Source organism: Dromaius novaehollandiae, chromosome 1 (assembly GCF_036370855.1).
Source record: "Dromaius novaehollandiae isolate bDroNov1 chromosome 1, bDroNov1.hap1, whole genome shotgun sequence".
Taxonomy (NCBI): Eukaryota; Metazoa; Chordata; class Aves; order Casuariiformes; family Dromaiidae; genus Dromaius; species Dromaius novaehollandiae.
Window position 1 is genome coordinate 12,097,959 of NC_088098.1, and position 19,130 is coordinate 12,117,088.

A 19,130-nucleotide genomic window follows, 5' to 3' on the forward strand; every position below is an offset into this window, starting at 1 on the left:
ATCTGCAAAGAGATTAAGCTGCATTGTTCAGAATATGTTTTCTTAACAGCTGCAAGTTATGTTTGCTCATTTCTATGTAAAGGATGGGTTTTCTCGTGGATAGATGATGTCTGCTTCCTGAGTTCTTCCTGATGCTGACTTTTCAATAAGCAAAAACTCTGTACTTGACACCTCTGAGATACTAAATAACATGGGAGAAGGAGCCGGGTGCAGTTCTGGTTTTATGCTGCGGTATACAGAGGAAATGTATGCAAAGAGCTCTGTGTCTGCTCAGAACTTGTCAAATGCTTATACATTTTACAGCTATGCCCCGAATAAGACATTGTAGTGTTGTGAACTGCTCGGACTGTTTTAAGAAGGGGAACAGAAGGTCACACAAGTCAACGTAAGAGTACAGGATGTTGTTACTCTGCAGGCTACTTTTAGCTTTTGGGGGGAAAGCTTGTATAGTAAACAGTATAGTATATAGTTTGTGCTGGCAAACTTTTCTAGTGGAAATGCATCTTACTTTGTAGTGATTTGACTGTTTAATAGCTACCTGCAGAGTTCTGGCCACTGTGCTGTGTTTGTGCTGTTTTTAGCTAGCTGGACAGATGAAGTCAAGCACTTCCTGAGAAGCCGGGCAAAACTGTCTCCTCACCACAAGCCAGAAGCCTGTTTTCTAGCTCCCTCTTGACAAATGATAATTATGGAGAGAATTGAAATATAAAGAGGACTAAGGACTATAAAAGTCCTTAGCGAGATTTTACTGAAGCCCCTTTCTGGTTCATTTAACAGGAGGGAAGTCTTTTCAGCTACTTGTGGTGAAGTTGGAACGTCCTGTTTCTGTGGAGTAGCCTATTTAGTGATTCAAAGCCATATGATTTCAGGGAAGAGTGTGCCTCTTTCACTCGGTGATGAGTCTGCTCTCTGTGAGGCAGAGTGCTTTGCCTGTGGAGTAGAGGAAGATACTGCGCTCTAACACATCATGATTTTCCCTGTTATATTCCAAGTGTTTAATGTACTTTCCCTGAAAAACGTGGCTAAAATGGTTATGTAGCCTGCGCTGGAATGGACTTGCTGTGAAGAGGCACCCACACACAACTGTGATAAAGTTAGCTAATGTAATGGGTATTCTCCGTGTCTTGAATTGGTCATCATGTTTCTTCAAATGGGCTCTCATGGTGTTCAGTGTGATCTTGATGAAACCCCCACTTTAGTGGGAGGATTGATGAGACAGGAGTAAAGCTCATGTGGGCTTCTGCAGACTTAGCGAATGGAGAATCCTTGGGAGCATCTGTGACTCGTGATTGGCATGGACCTTGTTCAAGATGCTGCATCTTATAAGAGGCATTTCATGTGATTTAGAACTGCTGGAGGAAATATCTTTAAGTTTGGCTAATTTGAAATAGCATTAGTAGCAGCTGGACAGGAGAAAATACCACAGAAAAGTTGATGGCATGAGCAGTTTTTAACTGTTCAGTTCCTTGCAGAAGGCTTTGTCATCAGGTGGCGTAGCTGAGCCCAAACCTGGTATTTGGCATGTATTCATGTCTGTCTTGCAGTCTTTGGAGAATATCAGTCTATGAATGGTAATGGCAATGAAAGGATGAGCACAGTCCTCCATGAGCAGTCCATCTTGAAACAGACTTTCTCGTTAGTGTTCAGTCAGCGCTCACCTAATAAGCTGAAGGCCATCTTCCTGATAATTAAGCGGAGACAAGCTGCCTGGATTTTATCCAACTTTAGATTTTGAGGCTGGTGTCCTTAGTCAATCATGTTAGATAATGGACTGCTCAAAGATAACGTTTTCCCATGAATCTGGTGGATTGGAGGGGGAAATTCTTTTTCTGTTTATTTATTTACAAATTTTGGGTTGTTGCATGTGAAGGAAATCTCAAGAATATTTATGTCTCTGTGGTTGCCAGAGTTTTTTTTTTCTGATTGTGCATATCTTTACTCCACGTTGGATACCATCTGTAATGTAAATGCTGTACATCTAGTACAGTAATGATACAGAATTGCAGTGTCAGGCATTCTGGGTATAAATTCACCTAACAATGCTTAGATAAAGTTTCAGTTTAGTGACCCTGTCAGGGTTATACATTCTGCAGATGTCTCTTTTTCACAGTATCATGGGGGTATGATAACCTCAGTGATCATGCTTTATTGCAAATTAGCTCACATTTACAGTAAGCTTAACTTCTTGAAATAGTTTGTGTTTTGCACAAATGATGAATTGTAGCAGTAGGCCCATTGGTGTTGGCTTAACTAGATGCTGCATGAACCTTATAAATTTTCTTACCTCATTGTGCTATCAGAGGAGAAAGTGGATCCTCTTTCTCTGGGTTCTTTTTCAGTCTTTACGTTTACTTACAGCTCTTCAATCTTGCCTTCCGTTTTATCCAGTCAAAAGCAGCTCTAGAAATAATTTGAGACTTCATAGTCACAAGCATCAGAGACCATAAGCAATAATATCTCATTGCTACCATCAAACAGGGTTGGTTTTATTTCAATAAAAATTATCTGTGGTATTCTGGATTTTGGAGCGCACAGTTCTAGAGATGTTTAAAAAATGGATTTCTGCAGGAAATCCTTTTGGGAACTTTGATGGAGATCGAGATAGTATTTGCAATCCAGTTTGGAACTGGCATCTGTCCTACAAGGAGTCTCAATGCACCATGTTCTTACTCTGCTTTTAATAGATGAAGAAAAGTACTTATTGACAAGCTGGAAAAAAAATTCCCACTCTATATGGTATTAAATCACCTTAGGAATTCACACACGGCTATACCAGTGAAGTGACACTCTTGCTGTCGGAGGGAACAGGCATAGCTATCGTAGCGAAGGATGTTTGTGGGGAAGCATGGCACGCTGCCATAGCTGCAATGGGTAGAGATGCTCTGCATCTCTCCCTCGTTTTGTTTTCACTCTCCAGCCTGGTAGTGATGCTGGCAAAACTGTATAGTATTGATTTGCACCGAATGGGATGAGGAAATGTTTTCATAACTGTCTTGTTTTCTTGTAAAATTCTTTGTAACATGCCTTATGACCTTATTCCTTGGTACACAAATTGCCTGAAGAAAATTATTATTGAGAAAATGGAGTTAAGGGGCTCTACAATACCAATTGTGGTTACTCCCTGTATCCTGATTGCCCTCTGCCTGGAAATCTTTGGTTTCCACTTTTTTTTGAAACAAGCACAAGCCACTTCAGAATACAAATGTCCGATAAATTTTCCTGCTCCTCTTTCCTCACTTTATTATAGTAATGTCTCTTTTATTTAGTAACTGGACATGCTCTGTGTTATTCTTATGGGAAGAATTGTCAGCATTTGTAGAATTAATATATGTATTAATGCTACTTAGAAATACTGTATTTTGCTATAGAATGAATATGAAGGATATTCAGCTACTAGTTTAATAAAACAATGCAGGAATTGTCAACTACTTATTGCATTCAAAACAATACAGGAAGGCTTGCTTATGGCAAAAAAAATGGAACAAAATGCATATAGGGAGTAGTTTCATTCATTAAGAAGCACTTTATCCTTTTTCTCACCATAGCTGCATGTTATAATCCTGATGCCTGTGCTGTACAATGTACCACAATATTCTGTCAGGAGTTTTGGATCTCATGGAGATTTAATGCATAAGCTGTCATCTGTGTTGTAAACAGTTTATTCACCTCAGATTTAGGCAATATAAAATTTACCCATGTCATTTATCACGGAGTAGAGTTTACACCCTTTTAAAATTTATCATTCCTACACTGGTAGCTTTTGTTATAGAGGTTATGATGTTCCTCCCCTAATTGTACATCACATGGCACTAATTGATCTTTATCTTATACTTATCCCATGATAGTCATTTGATAGAAGAAGCTATCTAGTTTCTCTGGTGAGTGATAGCTCTTGCATTGTTCAAAAGAGACTTTTTTTGTGCAATTAATGTTATTTTGAATTCGTTTAGTTATGGAACAAAATTTCTACAATAATAAATAAATTCAGTGCAGCTACTTTTAACCACACCGGTTAAGGACAAAAAGGTCATTTATGTTTGTGCTTCTATATATTATAAATAATCTGTTTTTGACAGTGTGGCTGTGAGAAACTCATACATTCAGTCCCTGCAATTTAAAAAAAATTAATGCCTTACTTACAGTATAAGTAGAGAGATATTAAAATTAATTTTCTTGCTCATCCTGTGAATCATTATAGTAGCTTTTTTCAATCTGAATAGAAATCATATAGTTAGAACTTATTAGGGGCTAAACACATATTGACTGTTTTTCCTCCCATGCTTTCACTATAAGATATTTTGTGATTGCATATGAATTTTCATTCATTTTATTATTAATAGGACCTTATTTGCTGGTACATCAAGGGGATAGATGGATAGAGTATACATAACATTCTTTTTCCTATGATCTTACTAGTTATATCTTAATTTGCATTTTAGAATTAATTCATATCTGGAGTGACTTCATTTTTTAATATAAAACATAGTTACCAGCTGAAATCCCAAAAATTACTTTATAGAGAAGAATGGGCTAGAACTTATAAAAGCTTACCTGTTCTTACTGGCAAAGCAATCCATCTACATTTGTGTGCAGTTTTCAGTGCATGCGTACCTTGATAGTGTACTGCCTTTTTCCCACAAATTCCTTGGGTTGGTATATTTGGGCTTACTTGTGTTTCAATGTCCATTGATGAATTATGCATGAAATGTAACCCTCAATTGGAAGAATTTAATAAAAATAGTTTCATTTAGCTGAATTTGTCAGCTAAGAGAGAAATGTGTACAGTGATTGTATCACTGTTTTTAATGCCATAATTATGCATCGGATGAAATAAGTCCCTAACCACTGAGTTAGGGCTGCTTTTCAAGCAGTGCTGAAGTGCTTGAGTGTATCAAGTCTTCCATGGGGCATCTAGTGCTAGGCACTCAGAAATGAACATGTTACTAGACTATAAGGTCTGTAAGATAGACTACTAAAATAACCAATTGGAAGAAAATAAATTCCATATTTAACGCCACAGAGTCGCGTATCAGCATTTGTATACTCTTTAAGTTGAGACCCAAATGAAGGATGCATTAGTGGTTATGGCAAAAAGATAAGCCAGTCAAAACAGGTAGAAAATTGCTACCGGAAGAGTTTATCACAGATGAAAAAATAAATCATTTTAAAATTCAGGAAGATGGGCACTAGCCAGAAGAAACTGCAGTTATTAAAGAAATGTCATATTGTCCACAATCAGTGACAAAGAAGAAATACTCGATGAAGATACCTGCAGACAACAGTTAATGAGACTGAGTGAAATGAGTTTCTAGCAGAGGAGAGTCAAGTTAGAGCATTTCTTTTGCGTGCTCTGGAAGACTCTTAAATATTCAGGCAGGCTGCAAACTGTGATAACACCACCAAAGCCATTGAATGAAATTACTGTTTTATTAGAATTTGTTCACATAGAGGATATACTGGGGAGTGAGGAGAGGACGTTGCTGTACCTCAGTTTTGGAATGGCTATTTATACATCCGGCAGGATATTGTACTGTAATACACATTTGTTGACTCCCATATATGCATATATGTGCTCGGGCACAGAGGCAGATACCAGTTGAAACAAAGCAGTGATTTATGTTATGGGTTATGATGCTTATTTTACATGTTACTGTTGTTGCTATTTTAATACAATCCTCTGAAGTTTATTTCAGATGACATTGAAATACTATAGTTACCATAAAATAGTTGGTAGGAACATTCTGTTTATTTAGAGGCAAAATATTATATTTGTTCAACAGATCTCAAATTTCCTTTTGTGGGCATTTCTAATAATTTGGGACCAAATCCAGTTCTTATTAAATTCTGTAGGAATCTTTCAGTCAGTTCCAGAGGGAGTTGTATCAGACTTGCTTAAGTTTTTGAAGCTGCCAAGTTTTAAAAAATTGACATAGTAGTATTTGGGTGCCTAATATGGTGAGGGCCAAGACCTCCTTTGGGACTCTGTATAGTGTGTATAATAATATGCCTTGCAGTGAAATCACCTTAATTAGGTTTGGGAACAACGAGGTTAATGGTTCCATCTGGTGACTATTTTAGAAGTTGTCTACATGATCACAGAGGAAATATCAGGAATAAATAAGAGGACCTCCATCCATGAACAGCAATATGACTTACGTGGTGTAACAAAACTGTGGTGGAAGATGAGGGAAGAGGAAGAGGTGGTTGCTGCCATACATCAGGTTCAGACCCTTGTGCTGTCACCCAGACCGTAGAGGGTGTTGGACGTTGTTCATGGTCTATGAGGAATAGTAGAAGGAGAAAAGTCCATGGGCTCCGGCATCACGCAGGCATAACACAGACCACCAAGGAGTTTGGGTAGATGAGGATTTTTATCAGCAGAGTACCGGCCGTGGTGACGATAGAAGATCTTAACTAATCAGTCAGCTGTTGGAGAAGAAGCAGAGTACCAACTGCCCAGTGTGCCTTGGAATACATTTATGACAAAACTTTGAGAGAGTGGGAAGAGCAATTAGAGGGGAAGCTATTCTGTTTGATACCACTTCTGAGAGAGAAAATGTTCCAGAATAAGGAGAGAAGAGGCAGCTTCAGTGAGAATTATCATGGGATGGCAGAGCTCGTAAATTATAGGGAGGGAAAGGTAGAATAAAAAAATTAGAGCAAAAGGCTTTAAGAGGGAAGATTTCAGTAAAATAAGGACTGTAGGCTTAATCTCATAGGAAAAGAATCTAGAGAAAAGAAGTTAAAGGAAATTGGTTGTTCCTCGAACAAACAATATAAAGGGCACAAATGCAAATTGTGACAGCACAGAAAGAGGACAAAAAGCACCCTAAAAGTGACTGAATTGTAAGCTCCTTATCTATATCAAGCACAAGAAGGAACCGTATGGAAGATGAAAACTCATCTGGATTATAAAGAACAAGTAAGAAAGAATAGCAAAAGAATCTTGTCTGCCTTTTCATTAATGATCTGGATTATGGAACCGACCGTATGCTTATTAAATTTGCAGTTATCACAGATTGAAAAGAGACTGCAAGTACAGGATTAGATTTCAATTTTGATATATTGAAGAAACGGTCTGGGGAAATAAGGTGATATTTAGTAAGTATAGATGTACGGTGCTACACATAGCAATATACAGCACAGGGGACAGCTGGTTAAGCAGTGATTTTTATGATATACAAGTCATGAAAATTACATGAGTAAACAGTATCGAGCTCTTATGAAAAAAAGCAGGGATGGATGAAGAGAAATATAGCCCTCAAGATGTATGAAGCAGAGTAATTCATCTGTTGTACTTAGTATTCTGTTCAGCTGAAATACAGTGTCCGGTTTTGGGTGTCACACTTCAGTAAAGGTAGGGCTGAGTGGAGGGAGGGCAGAGAATAGCAATGAGAATAAACACCTGAAAAACATGGCTTGTGAGGAAAGACGTCAAGAATCAGAGCTGCTTACCCTAAGAAGTAAAAAGTTGGTAAGATAAAATGTTTTCAAGAACCTAAAAGATCTTAATTTATGTAGATGAAGCAAATGATCTGTTCTCTGTATCCAGGATGGATGAGCCAAGACATAGTGAGCTTAAATTGTAATAGGAAAGAATTAGTTTAGATATTAAAGAAAGCATTTCTTATATTAAGGTCTGATGGCTTAGAACAGGTTACCTGGGAGGTTGAGGAGTATCACAGGACCTCTTTAAAAAATAGAAAACACATCCAAAATGACATAAATGTGGATGTTTTGCCAGCAGTATGGAGATGACCTACTATAGTCCCTGCCAGCACCGTCTTCTGTGATTCTCTGCTGAGCGTGTTACAGCTCGTTACTGTGCCACACAATGCATTTTCTATTGTGTAAATTGTATGAAATATTATTTTACTTTCAATTCAGGTTATACTTTTTTTTTTTTTATTTCAGTGTGTGCAGAAGCTTACAATCCTGATGAAGAAGAGGACGACGCAGAATCCAAGGTATTTAATGCTTTGAGTTAAATACTTTTTTTTTCAGTTCTCAGGCATTATAATTAGAAAAAAAGTAGGACTAATTATGTAAGTTATATAACCGGCATTACTATTCCGTTCTAAACTCATCCTTATTGTAATATCTTTTAATAATCTGTGGAGTTTTGTTCTTAAAGGAACGTTTAAAGAAATCTCTGTAGTAGTTACCACGTAGAACCTAATGCAACCATTATCCTGAGTTACTGTACCTGTGATTCATGGTCTGCTAAGGAAACATTTTTGTGCAAGTATATTTGCCCAGAGAGCATCTGCTTTTAGAGTATTTATTCAGTGTCTTTATAATCTTGCAGTAGTTTCCTTAATATTCTAGTTTTTTCATAGAGGGGGAAAGAGTAAATGATAAAATTGCTAAGAAATTTTCAGATTTAGAATGCAATAGTTTAATGAAATATATTTTATTTATGTTTAATAAATGCCTTTTAGAGGCATATAATTATTTTTTAATATGAAGTAGCATAAGTTTGATTTTTGAGGCAAGTTTAAATGTTCTATTTTATCTAATCTCTGGCTTGTTAAAGCTGTGAAAAAGATTATCCTATACTATGACAGCTTTGGAACCTAGCATACCTTTTTAAGCATGTGAACTGACTCTCAGTCAAGTTGTTAATTTATATTAAACAGATGCTGGTAATTTAGTAAATCTCTGGCTCACTCAGAGGCTGTGAAGTCTGTTGTTTATTCTGTGAAAATAATATTTTAAATAGAGATATCCAGAATGGTTTACAGAAATGAACTGAATTCTATAAATGTGAAGTTCTTTCTAGATTAAATACAACAGTATTTGCTTATATTGTGGTGGTATAATATTATCATGGGGTATTTATTCAAATTCTGAAGGTTTTGAAAAGGGAATGTTGTCAAACAAGGCCAAAATGTTATGTAAGATGCTTAGCTGTATTAGCTCAGTCCTTCAACTAGTTGCTGCTATATGTGACCACTTTAAAGGTTTTTCTGTTATATCCTTCAGATTATTCACCCTAAAACAGATGATCAAAGAAACAGACTGCAAGAGGCTTGCAAGGACATTCTTCTTTTTAAGAACCTAGATCCGGTAAGAGATTCTTTATAATGAAGAAGATTTTGCAGTGCTGATGAAAATTGAGTCTCTTGAAGTTTTGTATAGAAGTTTATAGATTTGACTTTTGTAAGCTCGTATGTATACTTTCTTGACCATTCATAAACTGTAAAAGTGGCATTTTTATAACCGATATGTCATATATGTGTGGGCCTTTTTTTCACTACCATGAACGATAATCATGAATTGAAGTCCATTAATATGTTTGTAAAGTACTGTATTTTGTTGTGTTCTTATTTTGAAATGATATTAGCTGTACATTGATGTATTGGTAAATATAAACTCATCGGTTAACTTAGAAACCTGTAATTTGTTGCTACTAGTTATTTTATATCATCCAAAAGTGTGCTGAGCACTCCATCAAAACCTAAAATAACTCCAAAGCCTATAGCTTGACTAGAGATGTAATGGAATAAGCAAGTTATGAAATACAGGGGAAGAGAAAGGCAATAGCAAGATGTTTACTTTATTATTTCACTTAATACAGATACTGTAAAAACAATGCAAATAGTTTTCTTCTGAGCAGACGACTTTCTTCTATTGCTTATAAAAACAATAATGGGCTTTTGAGAAAGATTAAATGCAGTGAACAAATGGCCTGGAAAGACAAAGGTCATAACATTACAAAAAAGCATGGGATTCTTTAAGGGAAATGCAAGTATATAAATCAAAATATGCATACTGAGCTTGGGATGACTCACAGCACATCAAATACTCGCTCAAGAGGACTGATTCAGTGCTGTCGGGGGAGGGAAAAGGGGGAAAGGGAAGTAGTTATGTAGGGTGTTAAGCGTGAAAATAGAACATTTTAAATTTGATTCAAGAAGGCTGTGACGGAAGGACCAACCTGCAGCTCTGTTTGAAAGTCAGGTGCTATTATGGCGAATGCAGTTTAATCCTGCTGGTTTCCAGCTCCAAGCTTTGGTCTGCAGGAATGCTGAGCTCACACCCAGGGTACCCGTACTCACAGAGGCATGAGGAATAGTGAGCTATAGACCCCCGTCGAGGCTTTGCAAAACCCTGAGTTAGAGCTGTGGGAGGTCATCAAGGGTTTTAACGTAGGTGCTGATATACGTGTACTCTTGGGACTCTAGGGACCCTGACACAGAGGATTTCCTAACTCCCATATGGCATCTGTTTAATGGCTAGTTAATCACCTGTTCCACTATAATGGTTCAAGCTAAAATCACCTGAACATCTGTCCCTTCTGCTCTTGAATTATTTTTATACATAACTTTATGCACACAAAGTGGTTTCTGGGCATCTGCTCTGGACGTGAAATTGCTTTATTATATATCTTCCTTGTTATTGCTCTGTCCTGGCCTCCGCTTGCCTGGACAGTTGTTAAGTTATCCTGCCAGTGGCATTTTGGAAGACCTTTCTTGTTTAGTCTCTGAGCACTTATGTCTTGTGAACCCTCAGACCCAATGGGTTATTGTGTGCACCTAGAATCTGTCTTGATGCTAATTTTGGGCTGCTTCTTTTCTGAGTTTACCCAGTTTCTTGGGAGTATCTACCTATTGCATGAATCCTCTGGAAAAGGTCCACTTTGTCTTCTGCTGAGAACTAGGTCTTCTGTCTATTTTGACAGACCTAGTTATTAAAAGATTTATTCATCAGCCACTTGGTCTGCAGGGCAGGGATCTATTGGCTTCTTATCAGCTATAGTGTAGTGTTGTGTAGTCCTACAGCATTAAGCTGTCCCACTGGAGACATTTTATATAACTCTTCGAAGAGCTTTGGAGGGTTTACTTCCCCCATTTGTGGAGGTGATCTTGGAACTATGTTGCTATGTTGATACATCATCTCCTTGATGTTCTGATCTTCCTCAGACCCTTTTTTCTTTTTGCTTCTGAATCAGTTGCTTGTAATTGTTAATAGTTCCCACAGTCTGTTCCAGGTATTTGGCCAAAGACTTCCTGGCTGAGTCCTCCCTTGGTGGGGCCCTGCAATACAACCATCCAAAACCTTGAAATCTGCTCCTGAAATCTCCCAAGTCTCTCCTCGTTTACCCAAATTTGCTCAGATTGTCCAACGGCTTATGAGCACTCTTTCTTGTAGTTTAACTCCTTCACAGACAGCATACTGGAAAGGCAAAGACAATAATTTTGTAAAGGAATTTTTTCTACTATTATTACTATAAATTTACTCATGAAAGGCATTGGAAAGCTACTGAGCTCTGAAGATAGCAAGGGTGTTGAAATGCAGCTTTCTTTAGTCTGGCTTGCTTCTTCTGTGATGCCAAGATCTATAGCTCCCCAGAGGAGACTCTGTCTTGCCTTCTCCCGCTCCTACCGCCTGCTCTGCTTCTATGCAGTGACTCAAGAGCTTTGGCGACTAGAGTTAATTTAATATTTAAGCATTAAGTAATTTAAGCGTTCCTATCCCAAATCTCTGCCTCACCTCTGCTTTTCCACCCCGCAGCACAAGTGAACATGTGCCAGCTGCTGCAGTTCACTGGCTGGTGTATTAGCAAAAAACCACCTTCATCTTGGAGAAGGATAGTATCTTCAGCTGCCAAGGCTAAAGTCCCTGGAACAAAAATCCAAGCTGTGTATAAATAGTGTCTGTCCCTCCTCTCCTCTCCACACACACTCTTTTTTTTCTTTTCTTCTTTTTCTTCTTCTTCTTTTTTTCTTTTTTTCTTTTTTTTTTTTTGCATTGAACTTCAGCCTCTTCCTGTAATAGTTCTGTGCATGAAAAACGTTGCTTCAGAGCTCAGTGAGCAGACGGTGGAGACACAGTGTAAAGCGCTTAATGGCTTTTCACTGATGCCCTTTTAGCAAAGTGTCAAGCACCATTCCTAGATAGGGCACCACTCTGAAATAGAGTAAACAGCCTGCCCTAAGGCATGATGACAGTTATGCTCAGTACATGATGCAAAATGGAGTTCACATTTTCATAAAACTTTATCCCACCCCTAACACACTCTAACACACTGTGTTTTAATTTGAACAGAAGGACAAGATAAGTGTATCAGAACAGCAGGAGAAGTTGCAGTAGTTAGGAGATGACTTACAGTACTGATCAGCATTTTAATTAAAGAGTTCATGTGGAAAGGCAAGAGCCTCTACATAAAAGTGAAAAATGGCAGAACCATTTGAATGTGAGACAAGATAAAAGAGAGGAAAGAAAGGTAACCTTCAGACTTTGAGACTAAACCCAGGACTTTTAAACAAACATAATTATGTCTCGAATCTGCATTTACCTGGTAGCAGTGTTTAAATATCAGATAGTAGAACTGATGGAAAAATATCTATAAATATAAATATTGGCTCTGGTTGAAAATATAACATATTACAAGGGAACAGTAGTTGTGGTGCAATTCCCTAAGCGGCACTTTCTGTTTTAAAAGCCAACTGTTAAATTCCTTAATGTCTGTAAAGTTACTTGAATCATCTTGGAACTTCCTTTGCCTTTGGGGATTGCTGAGTGTGACTGGTCAAAGTCAATGTCAATTGGGCAAGACACTCCTGAGTGAGCTCCCTTACATAAAAAGCATTTAAAAAAATCAATATTTTAACATTTTTTCCTCTTTTTGGAGACTTAATCAGCTCCCATCTAGTTGCTGTCACTCGATATTGGCTTTAGTTAGTGCTGAACAGTACTGAAAAAGTTACTAGAAGGAGAATTTGGATTGAAACGTGCATGTGCAGCAAGATGATGGGGAGAGGAATTTGCAGGGCTCTTCAGCTGCTTTATAGATGACCAGATCAGGAAATTTTAACTCACTCATCCACACAGTTCTGCTCCTGGAATTTCTCTTGATTCTTTCCTGAGAAATTCCAGGAGCAAAACTGTGTGGATGAGCGAGTTAAGAGAGGAAAGTGCATTTAGATGTCTGTTTCCCTCTCCCTACGCTTTTAATCTAACCTGATGATGCCCATTCCTCTTCCAAGACAACCTCTTTCTGTTCTCCTTCCAAGACAACCTCTTCCTAGGGGACCATGGTACTATTGTTGTACTTGATTGCCTGCCACACCATTGCCTCAAAATTCTGGCATCATTTTCCTTCTCCCAGAATTGCACAGTGTGCGCCAGGCTGCTTGCTCTACATGCACCCACAAAACATATTCCCGCACCTTTTCCTTCATGCTCCAGATACCAGAGGCTACTGGCAGTGAGGTCAGAAGCGCTTGTTTTCACTCCTCTTTCTGTCAAGCTTCTTTTTTGTTTTTTTCCCCCTCCTTGACTCGTGCTCTCTTTCCCCTCCTCTTCCCTTGTGTATGAGCCAGCCAGGAGAAAACAAGCAGATAACCAGATGGCTGAGAGCCTCAAGTTGCTATTATCGGACTCAGTCTCTGTGCGTGCAGCCCGAGGGCTCTTCTATCACTGCGAGGAGGAGCAGCAGCTCATGTAGCGGCCAGCACAGCCTTCTGCGTTTCCTCTTTACAAGGCAGTTCAGAGATGAGTTGTTCCTTTGCTTCTGGTTTTTAAAGGGAACCTCTGCTGGGGCTCTTTAATGAGCAGCTATTTGGTTTTTCTGTTAAGGGCTAGATGTGGCCCATAGGCAAGCAGTTAAAAAGCCTGGTGGGCCCATTATCGGGGTCCTGGGGGTGGCTCAAGGAAATGCACTCGTACCATCCGAGCTGTGCTGCATCCTTGCACTTGAACCTTGAACCCTTTCTTTAGCAAAGCCTGCAAGCAGGTTTAGATAGCCTCTTCTGTTTCAGGGGCATTTTATTCAGGGAACTTTGCTGTGCTAATGCTTGTGGAGAATATTTCAAATAGACTTTGCCCTTTTTCTAAAATGTCATAAATTATGCATGTTCTTCACAAATATGTGAGAGCAATTTCTGGGCATGTTGCCACTCATTCATCCGGAGAATTATTATGAGAGAGCAGAAATATTGATTAATCAATTAGAATTGATTAACTCATAGGAAGATGGAAGAAAGAGTAATATAACCTTGTCTTATGAATAGTGGACTCCTATGCTTAAGGCCAAAGCATTCCTTGAAAGGGCTGCTAACAGAAGATTCTCATAATAATAATACACAATATATAATTATAGTAATATAATATATAATATATAATATTATAGTATATAATATATAATTATTATAATTATAATAATTCTAATAAATTCTTGAAAATTTTGGTGAAGAATTAGGACTACAGATGTTGCAGTTATTAAAGGGGAATACAGATTTTATACCAGCAATCCTGGAGAGCGCCCACAATGCCTGAATGTGTTAATACTCTGCCCTCACAGGTAGCACAAAACTCTTTCCAAACTAAGGGTTTTCCAAACTAGTAAAACTACACTTAATACTTTCTTTTTACCTATGACAAAATTAATATTTGCATCAGATCTGGTAAACAAGAATTGTCTCCATCTTGCCTGTGACTGAAGATGTTCTGGGGCAGAACTGCCCAATGTCAGATGCCTTCACTTTTGGCTTAGCATTTTATCCGCGCTGATGACAAGCTGCATTTTGCTGGCAAGCCCAGTAGTGACAGTATTGGGTTAATCTACAGAGACAGCTACAAAACTTAGCACTGACTTCAAGCATACCTCGTTAAAAACTCTTGTAACTTTTGCCATATTTCGTAATAATTTGGTTAATTTTCTGTAGTTTTTATTCTTTCACTTTTATAGAGCTACATGATTGTGTTCAACACAGCGAACGCAGTTGCAAACTGCAGTACACGTTTGTGGGTTGCACTGAGTAGTTCTCTGATGTCCATTGATACAGTGTCTTTGTAATCATTTCCAGTGTTTTCTGACATTTTAAAGTAGAGTCAGGACTGAATAGCAGAGATGTTTCAAAGGTTAGCAGCACCGGCAAAATAAAATTTTTTTGTCAGGAGTAAGTTATGAGAAATTAGGGAGAAGAGGATTGACAGCGCTCAGGAGGAGGTCATTTGGGGTGGAAGGGGCCATGAGGCTTTAGGAACTTGGGTGTCAAATTTGGAGGGGCTGATGGGGAGAGTAAGGGAGAGGAATTTGGCAGGAATTAGTGATAATCAGGTAGCATTCAGGTGGAGGTGTGGGACAAACAGCTTCCTCCTCTCCGCGAGATAGATAGAGGACCTTCACCATATGTGCAATAAGCCCCGTACTTTCCTGTCCCTCAGCGCCTACACCTGTTTCTGATCCTGATAAGGGATGAAAGACAGAACAAAACAGAGCTGAAGGGAGCAGGGGGTTTGCTGACATCTTTACCAGACTTTCACTCACACCAGAGAAGAAATGTCCTACTGAGATGTTCATCTAGCCCAGTACTTCACCTCCAACAGTGGCAACAGGAGAGGCTGTTTAAGCAGAGCACATGAGTGTAGCCACTTTCTGCAGTCCCTAATACTCCCTGCCCAGCATCCCCAGTTACTGTGCTATGGATTTCAGAGGGTACATCCTGGCCTAATCCTTGCAGCATCCTGTTATGGACTTGTAGTCCATGAAGTTATTTAATTCCTTTTTGAAACTGCTGATACTGTTTTCACAACCTTCCATGGCAGCAAGTTTTGGAAATTCACTATGCCTTGTGCAATATTATCTGTTTTAAACTGATCTATTAGTGTTACTGAATGCCCCCTAGTTTTGTTTTGCAGGATTTGGCGAAAACTTTCATAGTCAGCTCATCCAACAGCTTTGTGATTTTGTAAACCTTGACTGGGCACAGCATTACACAATCAATGTGTTTAATATATTTTTAGAAATAACAGATAACTGACAATAAATTGGAGTTTGATATGTTTCTTAGCATATGGAGTGATTGCAGTATCTCCTTTTTTTAAGTTAGGAGACTGCTACTTTTTTAAGAAAGATAACAAATGAACAGTTACATTAGTTTATCATGTCTGCAAACATATGTAACTAGTGTATTTGGAAACTATTTGCAACTCTACTGTTTCTGCTCTTTATCTGAATTACAATTTGTTATTGTTTTATTTGCTATTGTTTTGAGGACAAATTAATGTTGTATTAGCATTTGAATTTAGACTGGAAAACTACTGAAAAGAATCAGCCAGCCTGTTCAGAAAAGGGCTAGTTACAAAATCTGAAAGTGTTACTGAGCCTGACTGATGGGCATGAGTACGATACTTGAGAGGCAGAACTCTACCTTAACATGTAACTCTCTGGAGGAAGGTTAAGGAGAATTCTCTCGAGGAGAGTATTGATTAATACTCAAGTGTACATTGAAATATAAATTAGATCCTTGTTAGTGAAGAAATAAATGTCTTTTGGTTAGTTTATAAGTAGATACTGCACAAGGGAGCTGAACGTTTTGAATTGGATCCATAGTGCTGCTGACATTTGTATTCGAGTTCCAGAGCAGTACACATGCGTGGTTTTTGTTCTGAAAAAACAAATAAGGAGAACTGGAGACATGAATTCTGTATTTCGCTCTTGCTCTCTAAGGTTCTGACATATGGATTAAGACCTGTTTTTCTTCCCTGGTTTCCCTGCCTGTGTTTTTCTGTCTCTTCCTCTCTCTTCTTTTTCTTCCTACTCTGTTTCTCTGTCTGCTTCGTATTAATATTATGCAGAACATTAATTGCTTGATATGTATTGCTCAAACTGAGGATAAGGTGGCCAACAGGATATCATTTTAACTTAGGCTTCTTTAAGTAAAATGGTTGTAGGAATAAAGAATAAAGTGGTTATGAGAACTGAGTTTGGGGGAATAGAAGAGAAGAGGATTGTCATTTGTTCATATGTTAGTCCTAACGGCTGTATCTCAGAATATTGTAATTTTTACAACAGTCATATAAGATAGGGAAGCCTTGTTATTACCATTGTACTGAAGTGCAAGGAAATCTTAAAGCTTGCTTTGATTATACAGGATGTCTCTGATCAAGAAAGGGAATTAGCTAAGATTTCCTTTCTACTAGGTAGCACTCCAGCAGCTCGCTCCTCCTTCCTCTTTACTGGAGTTGCCAAATGTTAATCCTAACATATCATCCAATACTCCTGGTACTTACTTCACCCACCTTAATAGTGGTTGGAGCCTACCAGTACCTGGCAGATTCCAGTGATGTCCTGCATTTCCTGTCAGAAGCCACATCACTTTAACTGTGCAAATATGCTTGTGCCCTTTAAATACAGAATACCTTTTTTCAAATAGCAGAAAAGGAAATTTGTCAAAAGTTACACTTTAACATTTGTCCTTGTCATGACTTTTGGTCATGATCATGTCCTACTTTTTATTCTTTCTACAGTGCCATCATTGATTCAGTTTATGGCATTTTGTCAAACAACAAAAGTTTGTATCAACAGTTTGAACATCGGCATTTTTTAGAAGCCCCAGTGTTTAGGAGCAGTTGAGTTTAGTGTGGAGAGTTTTGTTCTTTTCCCTTTAGAAAATGGCTCACAGCAAATCTGTAAAATGACATTAGGAAGACACATATCTGGCACAGAGGTAGCAAATCACTTGGTAGTCTGGCAGTTAAAAGAGCCATTGGCATTTGGAAGGGACACATCACGTTGTCAGGCCTCCTGATGGAAACAAAAGCTCTTTTCCAAGGACATGCTAGTGATCGGATTTTTAATGTGTACTAAATAAATCGTAGCTTCACTTATGTTCAGTGGCCATTATCAAACTGAATGTTTTTTTCAAGGAATCATCTTGATATGCAATTGCCATGTTTTTTTTCTTGCCTTAAAAGAGATTGAAGTTAATACATTGTTTTCCAATACAACCTGCTTCTGGAGGATAGCGCTTACCTGATGTGATACCAAGTATACGTTAGGAGAGCTGGAGTGCCTGTTTGTAGCTATTCACTTGAGCTAGTAAGAAGGATAGAGTCAGACACCGTTCCAGGGGGATTTCCTTGGTAATGTGGTTATCATTACTGTCTGGGGCTTCATTCTTCTGTATTCCTTGTGTCATCTGTTTGTAACTGACTGTAAATATGCACACGATTTTGTACATTTCAGATAATGAAATGACAATAGATCTGGTTTACACATATTACTTATGTATATCACCATAGGCCTAGATTCATAAAGATAATTGGTATCTAAGTCTCATTTTAGGCGTAGTGAAATCATGCCTAACACTGTCAGAGTGATTCATAAAGCCTCTCCTTAGGTGCTACATTGTTCATCCATAACTATCACCAGGTATTTTTTGACATTAAAGTTCTGCTTCTGTGCTGGAGTTTCATGCTGCCCCCATGGGATAAAGGCAAAGGAGGCAACTCCTTTTTGCAACAAGGCTGGTGTTCAGAATACGTATTCACACGAAGGGTGTCAGAGAGCATCAGACTCCTGTTCCAGTGCTGCGGAAGAGCACCTGTGTAACTGCTACTGAGGAGAGAGAGATCTCAGGAGCAGAGCAAGGAGGACAAGCCAGCAGAGGCCTAGCAGTTAACAAGGTAGTCTGTGCGGATGAGAGCATGACGGGGGCCTGGAAACAGTGCTCAAGACTGCGTGGGACCGCTGGAGTCAGTGCAGTGAGAGTGGCGATGTGCCACAGGGGAGGCTCCCCAGCCCCTACTGCAGCAGCCAGCTGCGAACATCAGTGGCCCCAGCGCAGATCCCAAAGTAGGATGCAGCCCTCTAGGTTCAGGCTGCAGGGATGCCTGTTGTCTCCCCCGGATGCTGAGGGGTAATGGTGGTTTCACCTCTGGGAGACATGCTGTGCTCAAGCTGCTGAGCAGCCAGAGGAAGAGCTGCGGGAGGATGTGAGCAGCACTGCATAGCATCAGACAGGGCAAACACGACCCTTGGCAGGGTCTTTGCAGAGTCTGCTGCAGAGACAACAGCCTGAACCCTGAATGGAAGAAGGGACAGTTAGAGCCTATATTCACATAAACAGTAGATAGTGACTCCCAAAATGGGGAAGGCTGGAAACTTGCCTTCTGGTAATAAAAGGCTCCTTCTCCACCTTTAGATGTGCATTTACAGAATAATGCTTACGTGTGAGGAGGAACAAGCTCCATTAGAGGAGGCATCAGAGCTGGCTGTCCATGTGGACAATGGTACTGCGGACATTATCTTTGAAAGGTCATGTTGTTTGGGGGAGGTTGCTGAGGACTGGAAGAAAGCAAATGTCACTCCTATCGTCAAGAAGGGCAAGAAGTAGGAT

General features: G+C 39.0%; 1 protein-coding gene across 1 annotated transcript in view; it reads left to right on the forward strand.

Moving 5' to 3' along the window:
• PRKAR2B (protein kinase cAMP-dependent type II regulatory subunit beta) overlaps positions 1–19,130 on the forward strand; it is a 97,070-nt gene that overhangs the window by 62,265 nt on the left and 15,675 nt on the right. Inside the window, exons 3-4 of the mRNA XM_064505654.1 lie at positions 7,915–7,967; positions 8,986–9,069. Of these exons, the coding sequence (XP_064361724.1) occupies positions 7,915–7,967; positions 8,986–9,069 (137 nt within the window). The remainder of the gene's footprint in view (positions 1–7,914; positions 7,968–8,985; positions 9,070–19,130) is intronic.